Raw genomic sequence first — 23,647 nt, forward strand, 5'->3', positions numbered from 1 at the left:
TGATAATTATGGGTGTCACGCGAGTCCTCGTATCAATGTTTCGGTTGACGATTGACATTCCGCCAATTTCCAGGTAGCTCCCTTTCATTCCATCACCTCTTATTTGATACGCGAAGTATTACGTCTGATCTGCGCTCTCGGGTGGTTGCATGACAATCATTATCTTATGCTATCGCCCAATTAAAGAGCTATCCGTTGCCGGCATGAGCGAGTTCAAGCTCACCGTGAGACAGAAGCACATCGAACATCCATATGTATTCGCTCCCAATATCGATGACTAAATCGCTTCCTTAGACGGAGCAACATAAAATGTTTATTTCCTTGCTTCTCCATAGTATACTCATCGTTATCACAATGGAACGCTGTTGTTCCTTGCCTCTCGTCCGTGGGTTCTCTATATGGCAGCTGCATTAAATGGACTAGATACAGGATGACGGTTGCCTCTTGGTATTGCACTGATAATTAGTAGCGTGGCTCAACTCTCCGAGCTCCGACTACCCGTTATCCCTTCAAATAGCTTCTGCACCCTTCAGCATTCATACAGAAAATACAACAGGATTTCGATTGGCAGATATCGAGCCACCTCCGCTGATTTCAGCCTGAAACAGTGAAACACCCCTGGATGAATATTCTCCCGATCGATCGGAGCAGAAGAAGGATAGATGCATCGGGACAGCCTATGAAGCGATGGAAAGCAATGTCAGTATTCGATGCACGGATGGTTTCGCATTGATATCGACTACTCACTTAAGGTACCTCTTCTGCCCGTTCCTCTTTGAGTCGCAGGGCTTCCGGGGCCTCCCGACTCAAATGCAATGCCTTGCACACCTTGTGGTGAGATTCCCAGTGTCGATGCTGACAGAAAGCGCCGCAGTATCGCGCGAGTCCACATCCGCTACAGGTATCGTTCGCCTTGCGACCGCAGTTCCAACAGTTCTGAGGGGCGATGTCCGATATCACAGACGCGGCTTATGATCAGACTCGATGACACGGAATCAGGCAAAATCAGTCGTTTAAGCACTCGAAGAATAATGGCGGATAAGGGTGGAAACTCACCAACATAGAGTCGTTAGTTGTCGGTTCGTGCTTGTTCAGTCTCGTCAGCACTTCCTGCTGTGCTTGTCGTTTCGCTTCCAAGATCATGGTTTCCAATTTAGTCCTCTCCATAGCGATCATCTGACTTGCCCGCGATTCCGCGGCGGTGACTGCTTTCTCCAGCTCGAGCATCGCTTGTCGTCGAACTTCCTGGACGGCTTCTTCTGGAAAATATGCATTCAGTCACAACACTGCTATCAGGGGCTGCAAGAATTCCGCGAATCAATCGAAGTTTCGCGGAAAGGACGAACTCTCTTCTTTTCACAGAGATTGTCTGCGAGAGGATTCGAGCTGAAGCAGTACCAGTTCTCCGACGCACGTCGAGCAGACCGATGTCGAAATGCGGAATTGTTGGCGGGGTGACCCGCCGTTTTATCTCCAGCTCCAACGGCATGCGAAGATTCCATAGGGGATCGGGCCGTTTCTGAAGGAGCGATAGCGTCTTCTTCGTCTTGTCAACCATGGCCAGGATGCAATCTAGCATCTGCAATGAATGTAGAGAATTTCAGCGGAGCTCCGGGTTTACGCAAGTTCATCGCTCCGCTCCAGACCCCAACATACTGAATGAACTCAGATTTCCGCCTGACTTTTCCGCCCTTAAGGATGCATGGATTGCAATCAGCGGCTCCCGTTTCCATTTTGCGGCTCGGAGTATCCAAACTTACGGGATGTACGGTGGATCTCACCTGATTGACATTCTGCAAGGCTTCTTCTACATGAGATCCATCGAAAAGTTCCAAGTCCTCTTCTGACCGATTCGGTCGCTTGTTTGTCGGTTCTGCACTCGACGGTCGATGTCTGTGGAGAATTTCAGGGACTCACTAATCTCGATTTATGCAGCAGCTCGTAGTAGGTCTCAAGAATTTTAATGCTCCGGTATTTTTTCCCTTAATGGTGCACACACTGACATGTCGGTGTAGAGTCGTTTCCTAGGCGGTAATTGCTCGAAGATCTCGAAGGGCTCTCCATTGATTGCCGGATCGACGAGAAACTCGCTGTGGTTGGAGAGGAATTCGAGCGTGTTCAACTTGGCCGACTTCGCTTGCACAAGGAGCTGGTTCTGCATGACGGGGAGATTCGCTCGCAGAAATGGTATCACGAAGGCTTTCAGGTGCAAACCTGTCAACTCGGCAACCTTGACTCGGAAGTCCTCCAACGAGACCGTCGCACACTGGAACAACGAACACGAAAATTAAGCTGACTCAGCTCGTGGCGCCGGCGGATCGATCGACACCAGCTGGTGCGAAAAGCCATCTGGAGCGTGCAGTCACAATGAGAATCGGCTTCACTGACACTATAGTTGTTGTCTTCACCGCCGTTCATGGAATGAGCGGTCTCAGGGTAATAATCGAGCGACGGACGGAGCCATCGTCGATATGTGCTTGACTCGAATGCGAGGTCTGCACGCCCGCGTCCCTACAGGTTTCCAGGGAGAACCCTTCCGCGTGGGCATCGAGGATTCAGGAGCTGCTCATGATCTCAATTTCCTGATCCAGGAAATTCGATCGACGATACCGTAGAGAGACAGGGAGACGAAAAGAGAATCCGATACTCATCTCATCGAGAGATAAAAGGGGGAAGAGATCCCTCACCACAACGGAGCAAAGGAGTTTAGTCATCGCTTCGCCGCTTTGTTGAGAGACATCGGCGCAGAAATTCCTTATGATTGTGAAAACTCTCCGAATCTTCTGCACCCGTTGCTGAAGGGTCGTGTCCGCCGCAGTCGGTGGAGAATCCGATGTAGAGCTGGGGGACGTTCGATTGCTTTCCATCCGTTGGCTGCTGGCCCGCTCCGGAGACGGTGACCGACCTGAGGAGTTCAAGAAACTAAAGTAAGCACCAAGTATGTCCAGTGAATGGATAGGACAAGCACTGCTTACATATGTACACTACCATATTTCTGTGCATCGAATATCCGCAGGTGGAAAATAAATAAAGTCCTCATTATATAATTATATTTCTTATTGAGCTTCTGAGCTTTTGCCGCTAAGAGAGTTCGCTGCCAAACGAGCTCAAATCAATCGTTCTCCGTGTTGAGATTTCTCTCAGAGCAGCTTCTCGTGTTACCACTTCGTATTCCGCATTGAGAGATATTTGAGCTACTTCGGGGAGAATCAACTCCGAAGGCTGCATGCAAATTCGTTGCCTCTGTAAGTAAGCGCCTTCTCTATTCTCTTGGGATGTCATCACTGAGAACGGAGAGGTCAGAATTCAATCTGAAACACGCGTAGCTCCTGGAGACAACCCATCTGGTCGCCAGCTGTTTTCGAGAAGCTAGTTTCGTTCGAACGTCGCAGCTAGCTTCGAAGCTAATGGATTCGGAAACACTTTTATTCCGATTTAACTGGCACAATCTCACGGAGGGTCTGATTTAAACAAGGAAGCGAGACGGGAAGTTCAGATTGCCGAGAAGCTCAAAGATCCGAATAACGAATCGATCTCCACTCGATTAGTCTCCACACCTTCATCCCTCAGGATATTTGGACTTCGCGAGTCTCGCAATTCAGCATCGGCTCAGTTTTGCCGGCGCGATATTCGGGGAGGTCGAGGGAATCGAGCTCGGACCCAAAATCTCTCACCTCGTGATGGAGAATTGTTTGCGGGTGTGACCTGGGGGGATCTGGGCACCTGACTCGCTCGCTGTTCACCCCCCTCGCTAGCGGTGGCATCGGGCATGCTAGGTCTGTAAAGAACGGAGAAGTATGAAAGCGCGTTGTCACACTTGCTCGATGCGTATTCAGGACAGCAGAGCTATGGCTGTGATTAGGTGGATAGATCGACGAACTTATGAGCTCCGATAGGCCAGAATCACAGCTGCCATACACGGGAGGCATCGAATAAGTGCGCATGATGATCTCCGCTACCACGCCTCTGAATGTAGCCCACATGCAGCTGGCGCGTCGAATGCGAGAAAAGATTTACCTATAGATATGTTAAAATACGCTGATACGCCAGCGCCGTGCTTATTTCTGACATCGCGTCCAAATGGGGATCTCAATTCACAGAGAGGAGAGATAATATCTCCTCGTACCTAGATATTTCCGGATGGGAAGTTATCAGGGTAGATGATTTCTCGCGCGGGCGACGCAAAGGCAGGTTGCGTAGTTCCTTATGCTTCTGATGTGTATGGGCAATCATTGCTGCAAGCCTCGCAGAAGCAAAGGATCTTCCCGCTCAGCATCGAAAGGAGTATTTCTTTCTCGCTCTGAGATCTGGTGCTCTTGTAGTCGTAGACGTGTGTTCGGACCCCTGAGAGCGGCGGAGGCACTTGCTAAACCGCGAATATTACCTTTGCGATTCCGTCCGCTTTCCTTTCTATCCGCCGGGTCTGTTCGCGGGAGACCAGCGGGATTCCCGGTCTTTTCCCCGTTTGAGAACGGTCGTCGCGATGGCCCACCAACAATCCCACCCAGACGCAGTAGGGCTTCTGCCCGACATTACACCCGGCGTCTGGACTGGTCTGGTGAACTCCAGACTCCGTCAGCCGTCACAGACAGACGCAAGACGGGCATTCGCTGGATTCATCGAGGGGGTCCCTGTCCGGCGGGCGGGGGACGTATAGCGGCACCTCTCGAACGATGATCTCGATTCCCGGAACGAATACATTTATCCTGGGAGAGCTGTCACGCAAATCAATATCTCGCGCGCCGACCCGCCTCAAGCCCATGGTCGCCTCTCGCAGAGCTCGTGTCGGAATTCATCTAAACACCGTGTTGTCTCTGGTCACACAAGTGTTGTCCGGAACGCAATGCACTCAGTTTAGTGTTGCGCGACTTGCTAGCCGGAAGTGATTCGAGGGAACTCGCCGGTCCGGAATTAAATCAATTATGAAACTGAACCTCAGAGACTCGAGCGAGTCTATCGCGTTTTTTTCCAACGCGAAATTTCCCGTCATCGAGCAGGTCGGACGACCTATATTCCCGTTTCCTCGATGCGCTGACAGCGAGTAATATGCGGGACCCACCCACATCAACACATTTCGGTTCGATACGATCAGCTCGCTGCTTCGACGCCTACTTCGCATGCCAGGCAAAGACAGCGTCTGAAGGACGTGCGACTCAGCAATGACCTACATATCTACAATCTCAGGCTGGAAGTTCGGAACCCGAGAGATTGATATGCTGCAGAGGATCCTGGTCGAAACATCAAGCGTATGCTACGCAGGCAGGGAGTCGCCACTTGCGGTAGTTCCAAACACCGTCTTCATATACACGAGAAGCCAGCACGAGATCGGGGCTCAGGCAGGGGCAGTTGACTGCGGGACGATGCAATTTGACAATCGGCGGCTTTGTGAGAACAAAATGCAAGACGGGCCAACGCGACCCCGAAAGAAAGGAATAGCGCCTGATTCTCATGAACCGCGATAAGTATACATTTCGCCCTTTATATCTTCTTCTGAGCCTGCAACGCACATTCTAGACGCTGCTTAAGGTTCCTTCTCGCTGGAGCGGGGCTGCAGGGCCGCTTCTATCCTCCCGGATGTTTAGGGAGATCGCGCTGCTCCTCTTGCTGTCCCCTTGAACTGTCTCGAGTTTTCCAGGGAGGGAGAGTGCATTTTCGGTAAGCTGGTATGGAGCTGGCGTCATGAAGGAGGAAGAGAGAAGGGGGGTGAAGTCTCTCTCTCCAATATCGCGCCCGGGGCAGCATTAATTTCCTCGCCTTGACCCAAACAAGTACTGTGATGCGATTGAATCATGATCGCTAGGTCATCGCCTAGTGATCACCGAAGCACGCGACCTGTTGAGCCGTGGCGCGAACGGCATGGGAAAAAGAAGTCGAGATGGAGCGTTTCCGAGTCTGAAGACACGAATTCCGAGCGGCCTATTGGCATCATTTGTGCATACGAAGGTATCCGTAACGCATCTGCCTGTCTCCCTCTTCATGTCGTGTGCGATCTCTAGGGAACAGGTGTCCGATTGAGGGGCTTGAGACGTATGTAGGTTCCTCGTGAGGGGAGCATTCCACCGAGGAGCGTTCCCACGCCGCCAGACAGACTTTGGGTGGAAGATCGACAATTAGTCGCGCAGCCCCGGTGTTGCCATTTCTCGCTTGCTTGTAAGTGCTCGTGTGAACGAGTGAGTGGGCAAGCAAGCAGGCGAACTGGCAAGCTGAGACGGCTGTGAGAGGGGGGAGTCTGCTGCAGGGGCGGGTTTCTCGGGGGCTCGACAGCGGGCGAGCGGGTGCAGCTGTTGGCCCAGGGCTGGCCGGCTGGCTGGCTGGCTTTCAGGCAGGCAAGCGACCGAGCGGGCTGTGTGCGGGGCGATCCAGATGTGGTTGAGGGCCTCGCACAGGCCAGCTGCGCATCTGAAGGGGGGACGGGGATCGCTAGAGATCGGGACACCGCTGCTGCTGCTTGCTTGGCTGAATGGTTGGCAGTGGTGATGGTGGCAGCGGCGGCGGCTGAAGCGGCGGCGGCAGCAGGTGTTCTTGGCCTTCGAGGCCGCAGCTTGAAGATTTGCCCTCGTTCCTCTTCGTCTTCTTCTCCGTTTCGCCATCTGCAGACCACCACCATCGTCGACGCGGAGAGGAAGTGTACGGCAACGACGGGACCGCCGAAGTCGTTTTGCTCCGCCTGGCCTCACGGGAAGAAAATCATCAACTTTTTCCCCGACAGCGTACATACAGGATGAGCAGGAATTAAATTTCAAAGCTTCTCCCTCGTGTCCCCATCCATCCCGAAGAACACGTACTCGTGAATATCCAGGAGGCTTCTGGGAAGGGTCAGATTCGCTGACAACATTTGCTCAATTTTTCTCTCGAGAGCGTCCACGGGGAGGTCTCTGCTCGAAGCAGAGGGGTGTCCTCCGGGAGTATCGATCAATGATGAGTGTTCTCGCGCGGAATCTCACGTGATCGTTGATATGATCGTTGATCGTTACATATGTAAAATGAATTCAACGGGACCGATCTTTCATTGAGTGCCCGATGGTGAGTCCGTCCGGCACGTTTTTCCTTCGGCGTCATGCCAACCATGATGATGGAACGGAAAGGATCGGGGAATTTATCAAAGCCGCTCGAGGGAGGTGAGGCGGGAAGTAAGTTAGGGGTTGAACTCACTTCCACAATATTCCGAGGATGTCAGGACCGGACATTGCAGCCGCGTCGCCTTTCGAAAAGAGTGTACGTGGGAATCGTGACCCGAGGCTCTCTCAGTTCAGCGTCGATGCCACCTGGGTGCGCGGCCAGCAGCGTGCATGACACTCTCAGTCGTCTGTTGTGATAAATATTCAATCGTGTCCCCCCGCACAGCCCCGAGCCCGTCGATCCGTCCGCCTGCTCCTTGAGAGGAGAATCTCACAAAAGGGACGGTGAGTGAGAACGAGCTCCTCGCGCAATTAAAAACTCACTCCGGGAGTTCTTCTGCGGGATACGGAGCTCTTGACGGCAGACGTCCAACCTCCCGCTGAGCTCCATTGTTCTGCAGACGTATCGTCCTCATCCCGTTTTGTGTTAATGCAATGTAGGCTCCGGCTGGAAGGGTCGGGAGCGATCATTGGCTCGGAGAGATGCAATGAACGATATGTCGGTCTGGTGTGTTTCTAGCAAAGCGCCGCTTCCTGTTCACAATCCTCCAACGGCTCAGCTTCGGTTTGCTCTCACAATCAGACAATCATCATTGCAAGTACAAGCACAAGCGCACGCTCAGTCAATCGAGGCAGATTAGCTCGACACCTTCACGCAGCTGCAGATAATCTCCACACAAACAGTGTCAGAAGGAAAGCTGTTATGACTCCATTAGGATTCTCTCAGGCTATTTATCATTCAAAACATGACGAATTACGAGTCCCAACAAAAGCAGCAGCCACCGCAACGGCATCAGCAGAATCACGGTTTCGTCGGTCAAATTGAACTGCCAACTTGCAACCTAACAGATGTGCGGACGCTTCTGCATGCACCGCAAATCCAGAAGTTTCCCCTCTCAGGAGTATAGTCGACGATTCGGCGGACTAAGGGGGAACCGGGAGTCACTCGATTCAGAATGGCTAAGCACTCCGATCGTGGCAAGTCTCTTGGCTGATCTTCGCTCCGAGAACAGAGACGGATCCGCCGTCGTACCGCCCGCTTACGATTTATAGAGAGCATCGTTGGCCGTGCATTTTCCTTGCCCTGAATAGAGGGAATCCATCTGTGTGACTTCGATGTCGTTCTCACGCTCTCAACTTCCTCTGATATCGACTCAAGGATGTGGCGAAGAAAGTATCCACCCCCAACCCCTTCAAAGTTCACTGATGAAGATTATCATTATTATTATATCATCATTATCATAATGATTATTAGGTTGAAGTTCACCGATAATTTGGATTCAAGCTCGCCCGCAAAGCTCTCACTCGTGATAATTTCGTTGAGATTCCCCCGTGCTCCATTACGCATCCGTTCCTCTATTTGGCTCGCCCGCCCGCGTAGCGCCGAATCATGTCGCTCGCATCAGCTGAACACTTGAATTATCGATGTCAAGCTGAGCTTATGCTCGAGGCAAGCGACATGTGTAACTGAACTTTTGGGCGATTTTGCGCGCTGGGATGTTTATTCCTACATAGATATAAAGGCCGTCCGAGAAATAAGTCGCGGTAGACTTTAACAGAATCGGAGTCCCTCTAGAGCATGTGCCGTTTTGGAACATCTGTTCTACATCTTGTCGATGCTTGCCAGCCTGCTCGCTGGCCGCCCTGCCTCCGGTGGCAGCCGCGGCCGCCGCCAGTCGTTCGATATGGCAAATTCAAAGGCAAACCGTGAGCTCTTGGCCCCAGCTCGAACCGCCCCGGCCGACTAATTGGGAATTCGTAGAGGAGGGAATCCCTGAGCAAGCATCTTTCCTCTTTTTCCCATCACTGCGGAAATACTTGGGCTTTTTCCTCAGTGAAGTGTCTGCATCGAGGCCCGATCGATTCCCCGCTTGGATCTGTCATATTCGGTCCTTACAAATTCTAATTATTGTTAACCCGAACAATTTTCCTCCGAAAATGATCGGCACTGATCGTACACGTCGTCGGCGATCGCATGCCCGTTTCTGGACAGTCCGCAGAGTGACAGCGGCTTGCGAATCATTCGGAAGGGGTGCAGAGCGGGAAACATGATGAGCGTATCGCTAGAAGAAGTTTTTCCTGATCGAGAGGGAAGATAGTCGAAAACAAGCGTAGGGAGGCGGTCGTGTTGATCTCGCTCGAGCTAACGTTAGGCAGCCACATGGTTCACATCTGAGGCCGTACCGCAAAACCAGATGGTTTCCATACGCTCGAAGGGGTTCTTGAGTTGCCTGCTGCCTGGTTGAACGGTCTGGCTGTATCTCCCTTGAGCTGGTTCTTTGCCGAAGCTAACATTTCGCTCAAATAACTGTCCAGATGGAAACCATTGATGCTTTCATGGTCGAGTGGTGTGTCAGCTTCCCTCTCACCCACCGCGTTCCAGAACCTGTCCGGATCCATATTCGGATACTCCAGGCAGGAATGAATTTCAGGCGATGTCAGGTGTTCCTCCCACCACCGATCATTGCCTCATCCAAGGAATGCGAAAAACGATGGAGCGTGAGGGACTGGAGGACCTGAGGACTCCCTTCGCTGCTCGGTCGGATCTTTCTCCTGTTTAGATATGAACATCGGAATCCAATCGAGAGCACGTCGTGGGAGATTTGCGGAACTCCCGGAACTCAGCGCGGCTTGGAGCTCCGGGTATGACAATCGAACTCTAGATTCCCTGAGACTTGACGCCCCGATTCCGAAATATTCTCGCGCATCAAACCGAAATCTATGATATACGTGACCTGTCTGGAGTTCAAAATGCGATTTTCTCTCAAAGAAATCTTTCTCAATGAATCGCTCCTGATACTCTGGCAGTCGTCGCCGATCTACGCACGGACGGTTCAGTCTCTTCCCAACTCGTTCCCGAGCAGAGTACTTCCCCAAAAAGTTCTCAGAGGTGAGACGACATTATATTTTTCGATTTCTGTCAATTATTTAAATCATCTCCTTGTGATTCAAGGGGCTCCACTAATGCTCATACGAATCCACGAGTGTCTCAGAACATACCTTTTGCTACTAAGGTCCACCTTGACTTCTCTTTCAGAGTGCCGGTTCGCGCCTTCAGTGTTCACAAGAAACGAAACTGTTGCGGCGACGGATATTTTTTTTCTCCGTTCAGGCCGTACTCATTTGCGATGCGATCGAATCACACCTATATTTCGGGGAAGGAATGACTTGTCTCGGATGACGGGGACACCTCGAAATTCCGAATCTTTGTTGAGTCCGAGCTCACGACCGCCGATCGCCGGATGAATGCTGGGCCAACGCTGATTGAGTACCGGATGGACGCAGAGGCAGCATAGCCACAAACGCAGAAACCACAAACACTGGCTAGCGGGCCCGACGGCAGACGGATGAATAGCTAGATAGATAGGCAGACACGGACACCACACGTCGCCGATCGGAGAGCTAGGCTGTTCGCTCCGTTCACTCTCGGTCTCTCGCAGCGTCTGTCCGTGACAGCCAAAGAATAGAAGAACAGCTGGTCGCGATGTGGGAAAGAGATTCCCTTCTCCCACTTCTTACCTCCCTCACTTGCCTCAGCTCGGTAGTTCGCCAGCTGGTTTGCCTTTCAGTACAGACGCCCGCCCGCCTGTTCGCCTGTTCGCCTGCCCGCCTGCCCGCCTGCCCACCCGTTTGCTTACCCGCCTGCCTGCGACTCGGTGTCGGCGGCTCGCTGACCCCTTTCCCCCCTCTTATCCTCCAATGCCAACAACACGGAATGACAGCCAACGAACACATGTGGCTCTTTCTCTCTCTCTTGCCTCTTTTCCCGATCTCGGCTTTCTCATTTGAAAACTTTCTCCCACATGGTCTTAGAGGTCGCTGCAGGGGAATCTGTGATTGGCAGGACGAGAATGTCCTGCGCTCAATACTCCGCAATCGACGTGACGGAGCTTAAGCGTCGGGCGGGTACACGGTAAGAACTCTGACGCCTCAGGAATCATGGGTACTTGTTCGAGCTTCCTGTATAATATCTTCCCTATGCGGAGTATTAGTAGGAGAATCGGTATACACACATAGCGAAACCGGAGCACGGTATGCCCCGGTTCTCGAGCAATCGGAAACGCGTGATCGATATCGGCATTGGAGGACGCGAAAAATGGGATTTGGCATTGTCTTCGTATCGAACGCGATCGAAATCACTCGGTGTTTCTCCCTATCACCGTCATCTCCATTGCGATTTCTCCCTCGCTGTTTTCCTCGTGAGGGAATCGGTGGGTGAGGGGGCGTGGAGTCGTCGGGACTTTCCAGGCTACAGGATTCGGCTTGGAATGCCGGTAGCCGCTCTGAAAGAGTTCTGTGATCGAATACAGCTTATCCCGGAATGTGGAACAGCGACGAGACAGAACGACAAGAAGTTGCATCCGGGTTTCGGACTCGGGCCCGAGGCGACGGTTGGGGAAGGCGCAGAGCTGCCAAAGAAATCGGCTCACCGAGATCTACGTATGGCGTATGCGACCAGATGTCGCTTAATCGCGCCCCTACAGATGGCCGACGGGAACTGCAACGAGGAGCTAGGAAAGCAAGCGAGTGCGGAGACTACACTGGAGCATGGACGAACCGACGCAGCTGTACTCGAAGGTAGGGTCGGTGCCAGCTGCATGCGCGCCGGTCGCAACAGCGGCCAGACGACGACGTTGGAGGCCAGTGTACCGCTGCTACGGGTGCCGCTGCTGTTGCTGCAACTGCCGCCACGGCAAGGAGAATATATTAGACGGCCCTCTAAGGAGAAAAGGAAGAAGAGCCAGCTGCAAGCCGAATTCGCCAGCCACCTGCGCGCCCCACGGTCTAGGTGCGACTGGTTCCGCAGCCACCTAGGAACCTATACGGCGAGGCGGTATGCGGTACAGCTGGCCGAGCGGCCAGGCAACTAGCCAGCCGGCGGTTACTAAGGTCTCCCGAACAGCCGAGTGGCTGGAAGCCGCTCGGTCTCGCAACCGATCCCTCCGCATGCGACAGGTCGAACGACAGCAGCTTGCGACGCCCGTGCTCATAATTAATCACGTTGACGACGTACGATCCGTCCATTTCTCTGGCGGTAATTGAGTGACTGACTCCGAGACTAGTGAGTCTGCGTGCCATAAGCATCACAACATTCGTTGATGACAATGCTCAGAGAAGACTCCTGCTCCTGAGCTGGGCACCGAGTTCAAGACCCTTGTAGGGGTGGGCTCGATGCTCCGCGATTCCGGGACTCCCTGATGTCGTACACGGGGTGCAAGACGGGGCTGAATTCCATTCAGGGAAAAGCAGAATACTTGGAGGACTGTTCATTCGATTTCGACTGAGTACATGGATGCATTAATGCACAAGTTATTAAATCGAGAGCAAGATCTGAATCCGGATCTCTGCGGTGATCGGAATTCTCCTGGAGACGCTCCTGGAGCGTCAGTCCGCCCCTAAGAGCGGCAGAGCTGTAGCCTCCATTTTTCCGGGGAACATGATGAAGGCTTTGAACAAGTCGTTCGAACAGGGGAAAAAGAAGAACAAAGCAGTCGACAACGGCGTGATTGATCAGCTGTTAAGAGATTTGACAAAGTAAGCGAGGACGACGCAGCAGCTATTGAACTAAACAACGAAGGCCCGCTGAGTACTCGGCGATCCTCTTCAACGTGGCCTGGCCGACCGCGGCGATTGAAGCAGCATGCCTATGTAGAGCATGGTTTGCTCAGCGGACGCCTGGCTACACCGACCCTGGACTTGTTGGAGTTGGTGCAGCTGCACAATTACACCGACCGATTACACTCGTCTCGAGAAACGATCGAGCAGCTATTGTTCGCATCGAGGATGACTACAGAGAAACAGATAGATTTCACGAACATGGACCGTTACTGTCAATAGAGTCGACTGAGATTCCCGCAGTCTAAGCTGAAAGCCGCGAGTTCACGATTGATCGAGCTGCGCGATCCATCGCAACATTCTATATGAATTTTTTTTCGAGTCACTAGGCCATCATCCACGTCATGATCTCAACTACGGGTCTTATCGTCACATCATCGTGAACGTTTGACAGATTTCCCCATCGATTACGTTGCGGAGGTACTCTCTTGCTCCCGGATGGAGGTCTTCCGTTCAGCCCACTTATCTCCCCTGTTCGGTCTATCTCTGAAAATCCACAATTTCCCGAAAACGCGTCTGATCCGGCTACGCGAGGAGGCTCGACTCGGGACCGATCAGTTACAGATTGTTGAGACTACAAGGGCCGGGAGGCTCTTGTTGGCGATAGGAAGATATTCAAAGGCATGCTGTGTTCGTTACAGCCTGTCTCTGCCCGCTCGCCCGCCACCCGCCTGGCTGCTTGCTCGGGTGAAGTCTGGAAGCGGTGGTTTCAGGCGCTTTCATGGCGAGCTCCGTTCCAGCAACACAGCGCCGTCATAATCCCTGCGTGTGGAGTGCGTGGTATGCTGCCGGCTTGCCCCCGCACAGCCAGAGCACAATGGGCTGCGGCTGACACCGCGCGTCAGAGTCAGGCTCCTTCACCGAGTTCTTGTGCAAACGACTGCAAGTACGCCCCCGATCGACGCGATAGTATTCGCTCAGAGACGCCGCGAGACGCGCCGCCAGCACTGCGTCTCGCAGCATTAGTCCATTCGTTCGTCAGTCAATCAGCAGGCACGCCAGCCGGACGGCCAGCCAGAGAGTCAGCTTGCGGGTGCGCTCGATTTGTGTAACACTTGATCGGATTCCTACGGCCGCAGAACCGGCGCCCTGTCTTGAAGCACCCTCCACACACCGCCTACCAAGCTTTTGATTCGTCGGGCCTCAAGGGCCATAGGGAGCAGAGCTAATAGAGAAATCACACAGATGGCTGGCAGCCGCCGCCGCCGTCATCGTCGCCGCCGCTGTAAGGGGTGGGTGCAGATCACTTAAAATCTGGACCGAATTCAAACCTAGGATTGTCGAATATATTTGCTCCTGAGTTCCATTAATGCGAATCCATTCGGGAGGGATCAGGACAGAATTCAGTGGAGCAGTTATCGCGGGCCCGACATTTCGCCCGGCACCAGAGTTGCGGCAGCGGCGGCGACATACGTCGACGAGAGGTTCGAGAGGAACCCATAGCAAATACGTCGGCGCCGAAGATTACTGGTGAACAGCCACGTTTGCAGAAGGAGAGCGTGATTTGCTTGCTCTTGGACTTATGGATGTTGTATGAAGATACTATGCAAAGAATAAGGACCAGGCATAGCAGCTCGAGAGAACGTTGGTGTTCCAACAGCACGACTGTTCATATCCTTGAGTACACCAACTCCTTGCTACGAGTACCGCCGTTAATCTGGCCTGAGATCTTCGGAGCACGTCGCACTCAGGCCACACAGGAACTCCTGCGTTTCTTACGTTGTCGTCGTCATCATTGGAGCGAGTATGCTTCTTGTTTCTATGCCTGAGGGAGTGGAGCGGCGAGCGAGCTCGGGAGCAAAATACCGAACCAGAGCAACGCCTTTCGCTAAGAGAATGAAGGGTCTCTCGATGAAGGAGACGCCCGATCTCTAAGCCCAAGCAAGATGCTTCTTCCTTCACCTCGGGTGGAGTTCGAGCTTTCGATGACGACTTTGCTTGACTGTGGTCGATCACATCTCCGTCGGTCGGTCTGTCCATTCGTTCGTACGTCGGCATCGGTCTTTCCGTCGTTCGCTGACTCGGTGCGTCCGCGTGTCTGTCCGCTCATCTGCATTCGATTAATGCTGCGTGTAGACTGAGTCGAATTTTCCTCAGCCAAACGTCGAAAGCGAACAGCGAGTCTGCCCCTTTTGGCTTCATTTCGGTCGTAAATAAAAGTCTCCACGGCCGAAACCGGTGAATTAATTCGGCGGAGCGAAGGGTGCCCTAGGCGAAATGGCAACTTGGAGGGAAAATCCTTCCATCGCCGAGAGTGGGCGACGAAAAGCTGGGGGGTATATCGACAATTTTTTGCTCCCTCCTCCAACCGAACGATCACGAGGGGCTCGCTTTCGTCTGTGCCGTTAGAAAAAGGGACCAGGCTGGCTGGCTGACTGCTCGTTCAGCGCCGCTGCTGCCACCGACGCCGCTGCTGGGTGGCTCACTAGCCGGCCGTTAATACCACGCAGTGCGGCCAACAGCTCCAGGTGTAGAGACCAGCTGCCTGCCCCTCTAGCCTGCACCCAGCCCAAACTGCAGATGGATGTACGATATAGCTGCCTTTGGTCGCTCTTTCAGTACCGCACGCACGCTCGCCTGCCTGCAGGCCAGCTCGTCCGATGAACGAACGCATGAACAAGCCCAATACGTCGAAAGAAGCGGAGAAATGAAGCTTTGGCTGAGGCACTATATCCGCTGAGTGAGCTGCGGGAATGAATGAGAAGCTCCAGCCGAAACTCTCTGGACTTCCCCTTCCCGCAAGTCTCACCCGCTTTCCGGAGTTCCCTCAGCTAATCCCTCTCACAGGGATCCTCTTCCACGATCCATCCCATCGTTAGCTCCATTTGCCAAAGAAGACACAACCCCCGGGCTGTAAGGGGTGGAAGCTTAGTCGATGCATCGAATCTTCTGCTTCCGGATCTCAATGGAAGTTGAGACAAGTAAAAAAATCCTAATCAATTTATGCACTCAGGAGTGGCTGACGTCCGTTATCTCATACCCGTGTCTGCATTATTCATTCGGAGCGAAGCCGGTCGTGTTCCCTGTCGGACCAAAGTTCGATCAGCGGTAATCGGATCAAAATACGTTTGCGGAAGCTTGAGCTCTGGATTTTGCCCGGACCATTTTTCAGACTCTCCTTGAGTGCTCAACACTCGCTGCAACCTACTTCATAACCACTTCGGAATGAGACCGCCTGCGGGTCCTGCAAGATTCCTCAAGGAGGGAGGCTTGGGGTAGAACCCATTCCGAGCCGGGCGATTATTTTCTGACTTAGTTGTGATTCCGCTCCTGCTGGCCTTCCATCGTCGCTCGTCCAGCGGTTGGGATGATTGGAGCTCACAGAACGAGCGAGAGGAAAATTTTCCGCTTTCATTCCGATTTATCCTCAGCTACGACGTCCATGCTGTGTTTCCATCCTGTGGAGAAATCCTCTCGGGCTGATCCTATGTTCCTGACAGCTTCCCGCTGCGGCCCTCGAACCGCTCCCATTTCCACTCTGCAGTCAGGTATCGTTCAGTGTCAATGTGTGAGATCAGCCTGACTGGCTCTTGATTATGAGGGAGGAAAGTTTTTCACGTTCAGGAGCCCGGGCATCGAAGCTCGGAAAAGCCATCGGTCAAACTCACCGAAGCAATGCGGAAAAGTGAGAAATAGCGCCGCCACTACACTAGGCAGGATTTCATTCAGCTCACTTGGATATCATTGACAATCGGTGCGCTCGCTTGACGACACCGACTCGATTCTGATCTCCTACCGTTGCGGACTCAATCAGATATCCGAATATTCATCGGACGAAGTTATTTCAATGAAAGAATTGTCGCGGGATATGCCTTGAATTTATTTTCTCTCCCAAGGGCCATCACTGCTTCGGCTCAAATGATGCATGTTGCCCATCGCGCCAGAGTCCGTCGTTTCTTGAGCGATAAGAATGATTTCGCCCTTCTGCTGCGCTCCATGATGGTGATGATGATTGTGATGCTGTTGGAGGAGAGTATGGTGATGATGATGTACTCTGAAACACGAGGGATCATGTAGTCTGGAGCACCAGGCTCACCATTCGCTGTGATTTTCCCCGAAGGCGTTTCTCTCCCAGGTGAATCCAGCGTCATTTTGACTAAACAAATACCACGGTGTTCTAAGAATAGTATGGAATACGCGACGTGGATAAATAAAACCCCGGACTTCGTGACTCTCACACAAGTTTCCGTTCAGCAAAGTTCTTCCTCCGAACCCTAGGGATCGATTTCAACCAAAAGCAAAGTCTCGCAGATCGAATGTCTAACGGATATGAAGCGAGAAATATTCAGATTCGGATTGCGCATACATCGCGGTCGCATTCGATAGTGCCAATATTACTAATCTAGACGATGATAGAGAGGTTTATCCTCGAGGATCGGAACGGAGCAGATCATTTCCAACGTTACGACAGCAAGTGATCGCACCGGCTACCAAACTATATTCGCGTCGCCCCCGGAGAACCTGGCTCGCCATAGGGGGAATGCGAGCTGCCTATTCTTTCATCCTCTCGCTTTCATGAATCTTGCAGCCGCCTCGTTTGTTGGAATGGTGCTCGAGACGAATAATGAAATCACGGGCTGATACTTACGGCACTGGCACGTGCACAGGAACTGGAACTGGAATCGGTTCGGGCACTGGTATCGGCACGATATGATCCTCCTCCTCTGAACTTTCACACTCGGAACTCGAGTCGTAGCCTGTTTCTTCCTCGCCGCCGAAGTACTTCTTCTTTTTCGCCCACTTTTTTGCCCATTTCGCTTTTTTCTTGGCGAATTTACTCTTTTTCTTGCCCTTGTCTGAAAGACCGATGCGAATCGGTGAGGAGAAGAGAGAGGAATGATGATTGATTATCGTAAGAACATGAACGGATCATCATAAGGGTCCAGGTGAACCTATCTCTGGACTATGCATCAGAATGACATCGGTCCATGAATTCGGGAAAGTCCATGTCGTAGAAGACGACATCACTCGGAGGGTGAAATAATTATGGACGGACCTTTTTTCTTTTTCTTCTTCTTGCCTTGTGACGAACGCCCGAGCGAGTGCTCATACCCGTGTGCGTGTCCTTGTCCATGCCCGTAGCCGTGACCGTAGCCCACCATACCGGCGAAGGGGGCGAACGCGAAGCCGTACTTGATGAGCTTCTTCATCTTGTCGCCCCCGACAAGGTTCACCGTCGACAAGATCGTTAGGAGAAGATGTACCAGGAGCATCAATGACGGTAGTTTGAACCTCATCTGAAAAAGGTTCCGGAAGTTGTCGTTCAGCTCGAAAATTTGACAACACCTTGTCGACGCCCCCCAGTATGCTCCGCTTGGGAGTACTGTGACCATTGACCGGAGATTCGACGAGCACAGAGCATTTGAATTGTCGGCTGTCCAAATCGAGAAGACCGCTCAGTCGACGGAGCGAAATTCTCAGGGGAACGATCATGATGAGACTTCGGAGAAAATCTGAATCTATTGAGCCTCGCGTGTCGTTCAGCTTCGCTGAAAATGCGTAATCGAGCCGAGTTCCTCGTTCCAGGGTTGCGGCTTTCTTATTCTTTACTTTAATCGTCTTACGAGAATCATTCTCGACAGACTTTCAAGAGGATTTAGGTAAACCAAACCAGAGGATCTCGTGGCGATCTCCGGCTGCTGCGAATTCGTGCGCTCATAACACCTTGATTCCATCGGCGCCGTATCTCGATTTCTAACTGTAAGATCATTGGGTTGTCATCATATGTCATTCCCGGAAAGAGTCCTTCACTTTTTTCTGTGCCAAATGGGACTCGAGTATCAACCCATAGATAGCCATGTTCGGAGATTCTAAGTCAGAGCTGGAGAGAAGGGGAGCGAATGATTCTCAACACGCAATGCCAAGCGGGACTCGCTGAGTCGGAGAGGTGAGAAAACAATCCTAAAGCGCGTGAGAGCTGAAGACCAATTCAATCGTAACGGAAATCTTCTATCCCGATAATTCTGGGTATATATCGGGGATATTAGGGCCCCGAAGGATGGACGGAAAACTCGGGATAGACCAGGGATCTCGGCTGGAAAAATTATAGAGAATTATTTCTTCGGAGCAAATGAGTGACCGAAGTGAGCTCCGGCGACCCGAATGAAGCTCCCGACGATACCAAAATTCGTCGACCCTCTGCGTCCGCGTACGCTTGTGAGTGGCTCTGACGGGACCACTTCAAAGTTATCAGCACGAGCAGCAAGCTAGCGAACAAGCAGATCTGGATCGGACAGTCCCCTCCTGCGGCATTCCCCCGAGTTGCCCGCAGCCCGCCCCCACCGGCCTCGTGTCCGGCCTCCCACAGAGAAGACCTTCCCTCGCCAGTTGTCCCCCTCGACCCCTCCTACTTCTTCCTTGCCATCCTTGGGCACTGCCACTCCAACGACGGCAGCTTGAACCGGGGAACTCAGCCGGAGAAATTTCTCGTCGCCGAAACCACATTTTGAATAGGGAGGAGGATCAGAATTATCGGAAATCTATCGCTCCGACTCACGATTAAGGATAGAGAACGATCGTCCACGACAAGGCTCGAGGGGGTTTTCTAGTCGGAAGGATGGGGACACGCGAGGAGCGGACCGCGTCCGTCACCAGCTCACGTTGAGGACGATTCATTCGAGTACAAGAGCGCGCATCCGACGGGAGCAACCCCTGTCATACAGTAGCCGAGTCTGAGCGTGGAAACGTTAGGAGGAGCTTCGTCTCATGATACGATCTCAGAGGACCCGCCCGGGATCGGAGAGCGGCCCGCGCGAAGGTCGTCGTATTGTCGATCAGCAGCAATTCCGATTCCCGATTGAGCAGTCGAGCTGCCTAGTCCTATCATCGTGAATGGGCTCCGCTAGAAGCCTTGTTCCCAGCCCACTGACCCCGGCTCAGGCCTCCCTGATGATGAGCTACAGGCTGAGGGCGATCCAGAGGAAAGTATACAGCGATACAGCGTATCGACCGCTGCCGCGAGCTTCATGATTTCTGTCGAGACATCGGCGACGATAATTCCTCCCGCTTGAAGGAGTTACAAAGAAAGAGCGTTGATTGCACGGTTCTCAAAAAGTCACGGAATATCGTTCTCGATCCGCAAGCATCCCTCGTGCACGCTTCCTCGCCTTCTCCGGTCCGATATCTCGCTTGCAGCTCGAGCCTCCGCGGACCTTGCTCTAGGTGGACGAGATTCATCGGGTCGATACCCGATTGAAGGCATTTGGGCTGATCGCTGGTGTCAATTCCACGCTAACCTGAAGTTCAGATGTCGCGAGTTCTCCACATCGATGGGGTTCGGAATCTCGAATCGTTTCTGGCGAACTCTCCTCCGAGGTCTGGAGATGGTCTGATGAATACAACCCCGATTGGAGAGCATTCCCCACAGAGTCATGTAGTGATTCGTGAATGATATTATGAGTCAATCACGCGGATCGGAATCGGTAATAGAACTTCCCATTACACCGATGCGTTCGGATCGGACAGCAGCTCAAAGAAATCGAGATTGTGCCCTCGAGCGCGGACAGGATAAGTTCCGCTATTCGGGAAACTTCAGAGGCGAAATCGTACTGGGAAGTTTACTGGTCTGACCGACTTCCAATATGGATTGGAATGGATTGGATGATCGCCCGTGTCTACTTACCGCACAAGCTCGGAGGGTGGTCGAGTTCCGGGAACACGAATGTTGGAGTTGTGGAGTCACTTCCGTAAAACAAGCGTCATCTTGCCCTCACTCGAACCCGGGGGTATGATTCCTATCCTCCAGATATTGGCACAGTCTTCACCTCGAAGAAAGCTTCGGATACTATGCCTCCTTCCAGAGCTGTGTGGTGATTTCCGTGCCAACAACGCAATATTTGCGTGCGGACTTCGCCGGGCGCAGCGGGGTCTGAAGGCAGGGGGAGGGATCGAGCCACCAGTCCGAAAGTGCTCGCCCAGAACGCAATCCTGGCCAATTCAGTGATGACTGAGTCTCATTCTGAAAGTTTTCTGTATATTACAATCTGATAGGACACCAGACGACATGTCGCATATCACGAACCCTGCTGTGATCTCGGGACAAAGCGTGCATGAGAGCGTAGCGCGAGCTCTCATTCGTTGGTATGTTGCGACTTTGGCTCCGGGACTTTGCCTTCACTAGAGAGTATCTTTCCCTGAGATTGTTCATCAGGTGGCTCGCAACTCTTCCAGATCGCCGAAATTTCCGTGAGGGGTTTCCTTATTGGTGCGTATATCGAGGCGTCGATCTACGATCTCACGTCGGAGGCACCGCGTCGAAGGAATCAGACGGTAATCGCTCCGCTCTATCGGATTCGAGCCATCATTCGGCGCCGGGCTTGACAGCGATTCTCCTCTGACTGGAACGACTGTTCTCATCTAGGTGTTTGCTCAACGCATCTGTTTACACGGATGGAGAAAATTTCCTCGACACGAGGCTCTGTTGCGTCGGCGTCGTTGCGAAGATTTGTTCAATACACATTAGCTATTTGTCGACGTCGATCTCATTCTCTGCCCCCGACCCAAATCACCAAGCATCGATACGCTGAATCATCTCGATGTGAGTCCGACATCGACTTTTCCGCGAAACTCAAATTACCTGCATGAATACTTGTATCGGACGACTCGGTTAATTTTTATTGCTCCAGCGCATTCCTCATGAAAATGAGCGGGCTCCCCGCCAAGCTGCCGTCGGAGCCCGGACATCAGCCCCTCTCCAAACTTGACAATGAGTACGTCCACGACCAATGAAGCGACGACGTCTTCGACAATGAATGCCAAGTTCTAGGCCGAGCAGCAGGCCCCGGTTTATGTGCATGTTCTCGCTCGCCTGCTAGCTCGCTCGCCGCCAATGCGAAGATTAGGGCCAGGTGGTCAGGACAGCAGGCTAAGGACTTCGAGTGCAGTGGGCTCTGGAGCAGGTGAAAGGAGCCAAGCTGCCTGCCTTCATAGCTCGCTACTCGCTACATACGTACCGACGACAACTAAAGGGAGCGACCAAGATTACCGATGACTGGCTGCCTGGTCACCGACCGGCAAGGCTCTCCTCGAATAGAGAGAAAAGCCATAACCTTCCCGCACGTCAAAGCACCCGCCGCTCACTTCCCTGATGTTCTATCCTGTAACTCGCTGATGTCGAAGCCCTGACACGGGCTCTCATGCCCCTCAATGAGGTGGATGCTGAGATGCCGCAACATGCGATGGACACAATGTCATATGAGCCCGGCCCTCACGAGTGGGATTAACCCGAAGAAATCGAGCCTGGGTCACCCAGACTCCGACAATCCTGGGAGATACTAGCCCGAGAGTCATCGGAAATCTCTCTCACACGCACACTACACAACTTTTGCTTGAGGAACTCGCTGTTTTACTCGGAGCTCAAACGGTGTTGCGGTAGATGTCGTAGCGTTTCCGATACGTTTCTATCCTCATTGATCGTTGCTACCTTGTCCCAGACCCTCAATCCACGGGCCGATCCCCGCAATCCAAACGCAATCTGACCGCTCGCTCCTCATTCGTTCCCGAATCTCGCTTAGGCGTCGGGCGTCCTCGAAGCCCGCTAACTCTAGCCTTTTTTTGCTCAACTGTCCCCATTCTTCGAACTACGCCGGCCGTTCTCAATCCACTGCAATACTGCTCAATCTACGTTCCGGAGGCATGCTCAAACGCGCTCGTCAGCAGTTTCCTTCGTCAACGAGACTTCGTTTCCGAAGTCTAGAAGTCTAGACTTTCTTTCTAGTCTTCTTTCCGAGCTCGACTCATAAGTCTCTTCCCGGCGAGAAAATTGTGGAGGTTTTCGTTGAGCTGGCGCGTGAGGCCAACGGAAGAGTCCTGGAGGTAAGTAAGGCGTTGAGGAAAATCGGATTACTACGCGTGTACTGCTATCTGAGGGTTCATCCGAAATGTGTTTAGAAGCATTGCGCGAGCCGCTCCTCTACTGATGTGCGATGCTTGGGCCTCTGGTCGGTCTAATTCGGATAGAACCAGCTCGATTCCATCTCAGCTGAACTCGCTGGTCGACCACGTGATGTCCTATTGGCTCCGGGTCGTTAGCTCAGCGGAGTTATCGGTATTGAAGGCCCAATGTGGAACCAATAATGCCGTAGAATCAAGTGACGCCTCCTTGAAGTGACGAGACGCAGCCGAAACGTGGAATCTCATCGGTCATCGTCTTCCCCAAATCTTCTTCACGATAAGACTTTGAATGAACTGGATTAGAATGGGAAGACGGACGCTTGAGTCTTTTCTCTTCTCATCTGCTGCTCTTGAATGCGAGGCCGGAGTCGACTCCGTCGTCGATTTCGATGTGGACGTCGGACGCCAGTTTTTCCGACGGCTGCGGACGCTCAGCGCCGAAGCGTCTGGATGTAGAGAATGAGTAGCGGGTTAGCAGTCTCTGGGCAGCATTGGACGAGGGTCAGATCACGCCCCGCGAATTCATCGAGAGAGTGAAATCTCGGATCGGTGGAGCTGGGTACTATCGATTCAACCTAGACGAGGGAATTCATTGAACGAAACGTCTCCGAGGATAAGAATCAGGTTCGAGGGATTGGTTTCGCTAGACTTAAAACCGGTTCTTGCAGTCGCAGATTGAGGACTCCTTCTAGTGGGGGAAGAAAACCCATCCGAGAGCGACATCGAGGATGTAGATGTAGAGGACGAAGATCTGCTCGATGAATCTCAGCATCTGAGCCGTTCGATTCATGATGATCAGGAACAGGAGTTCCTGCGTGACCACTGCGTGACTCGCGTGCTCCCGGGGATGACTCCAAGAAGAGAGAGAAAAATTTCATGTTCGCGATTGGGAACTCAAAGTTGTGTAAGGCACAGGTTCCGAAACACCAGAGCTCTGCGGACTATCGACCGAAAAGAGGATCAAACGCGAGCTGAACGCACGAGAAGGACAATCCTTGAGTTCTTAGAGAAAGCGTCTGGGA

At 52.6% G+C, this 23,647-nt stretch overlaps 1 protein-coding gene across 1 annotated transcript; it reads right to left on the minus strand.

The window, feature by feature from the left end:
- Positions 1-294: 294 nt before the first annotated feature.
- LOC100907907 (protein CBFA2T2) lies at positions 295-10,486 on the minus strand. Its single transcript, XM_029112802.1, has 9 exons — positions 10,119-10,486; positions 3,675-3,778; positions 2,688-2,905; positions 2,004-2,266; positions 1,782-1,893; positions 1,399-1,579; positions 1,057-1,259; positions 748-936; positions 295-599 (listed from the first exon to the last, which is right to left on the minus strand). Exons 2-8 carry the CDS (start codon positions 3,769-3,771, stop codon positions 748-750), a joined length of 1,263 nt encoding a protein of 420 aa, XP_028968635.1. The 5' UTR covers positions 3,772-3,778; positions 10,119-10,486; the 3' UTR covers positions 295-599.
- Between the last annotated feature and the right edge of the window lie 13,161 nt (positions 10,487-23,647).

The sequence above is a fragment of the Galendromus occidentalis genome, unplaced genomic scaffold, assembly GCF_000255335.2.
Source record: "Galendromus occidentalis unplaced genomic scaffold, Mocc_1.1 scf7180000077527, whole genome shotgun sequence".
NCBI lineage: Eukaryota > Metazoa > Arthropoda > Arachnida > Mesostigmata > Phytoseiidae > Galendromus > Galendromus occidentalis.

Excerpts from the sequence above, each read along its gene's own strand:
- LOC100907907 (XM_029112802.1), bottom strand. The coding sequence starts at position 3,771 with ATGCCCGATGCCACCGCTAGCGAGGGGGGTGAACAGCGAGCGAGTCAG. Across the intron at positions 2,906-3,674 it reads AAACAATTCTCCATCACGAG|GTCGGTCACCGTCTCCGGAG; the intron begins GTGAGAGATTTT and ends TGAACTCCTCAG. Across the intron at positions 937-1,056 it reads CAACTAACGACTCTATGTTG|AACTGTTGGAACTGCGGTCG; the intron begins GTGAGTTTCCAC and ends ATCGCCCCTCAG.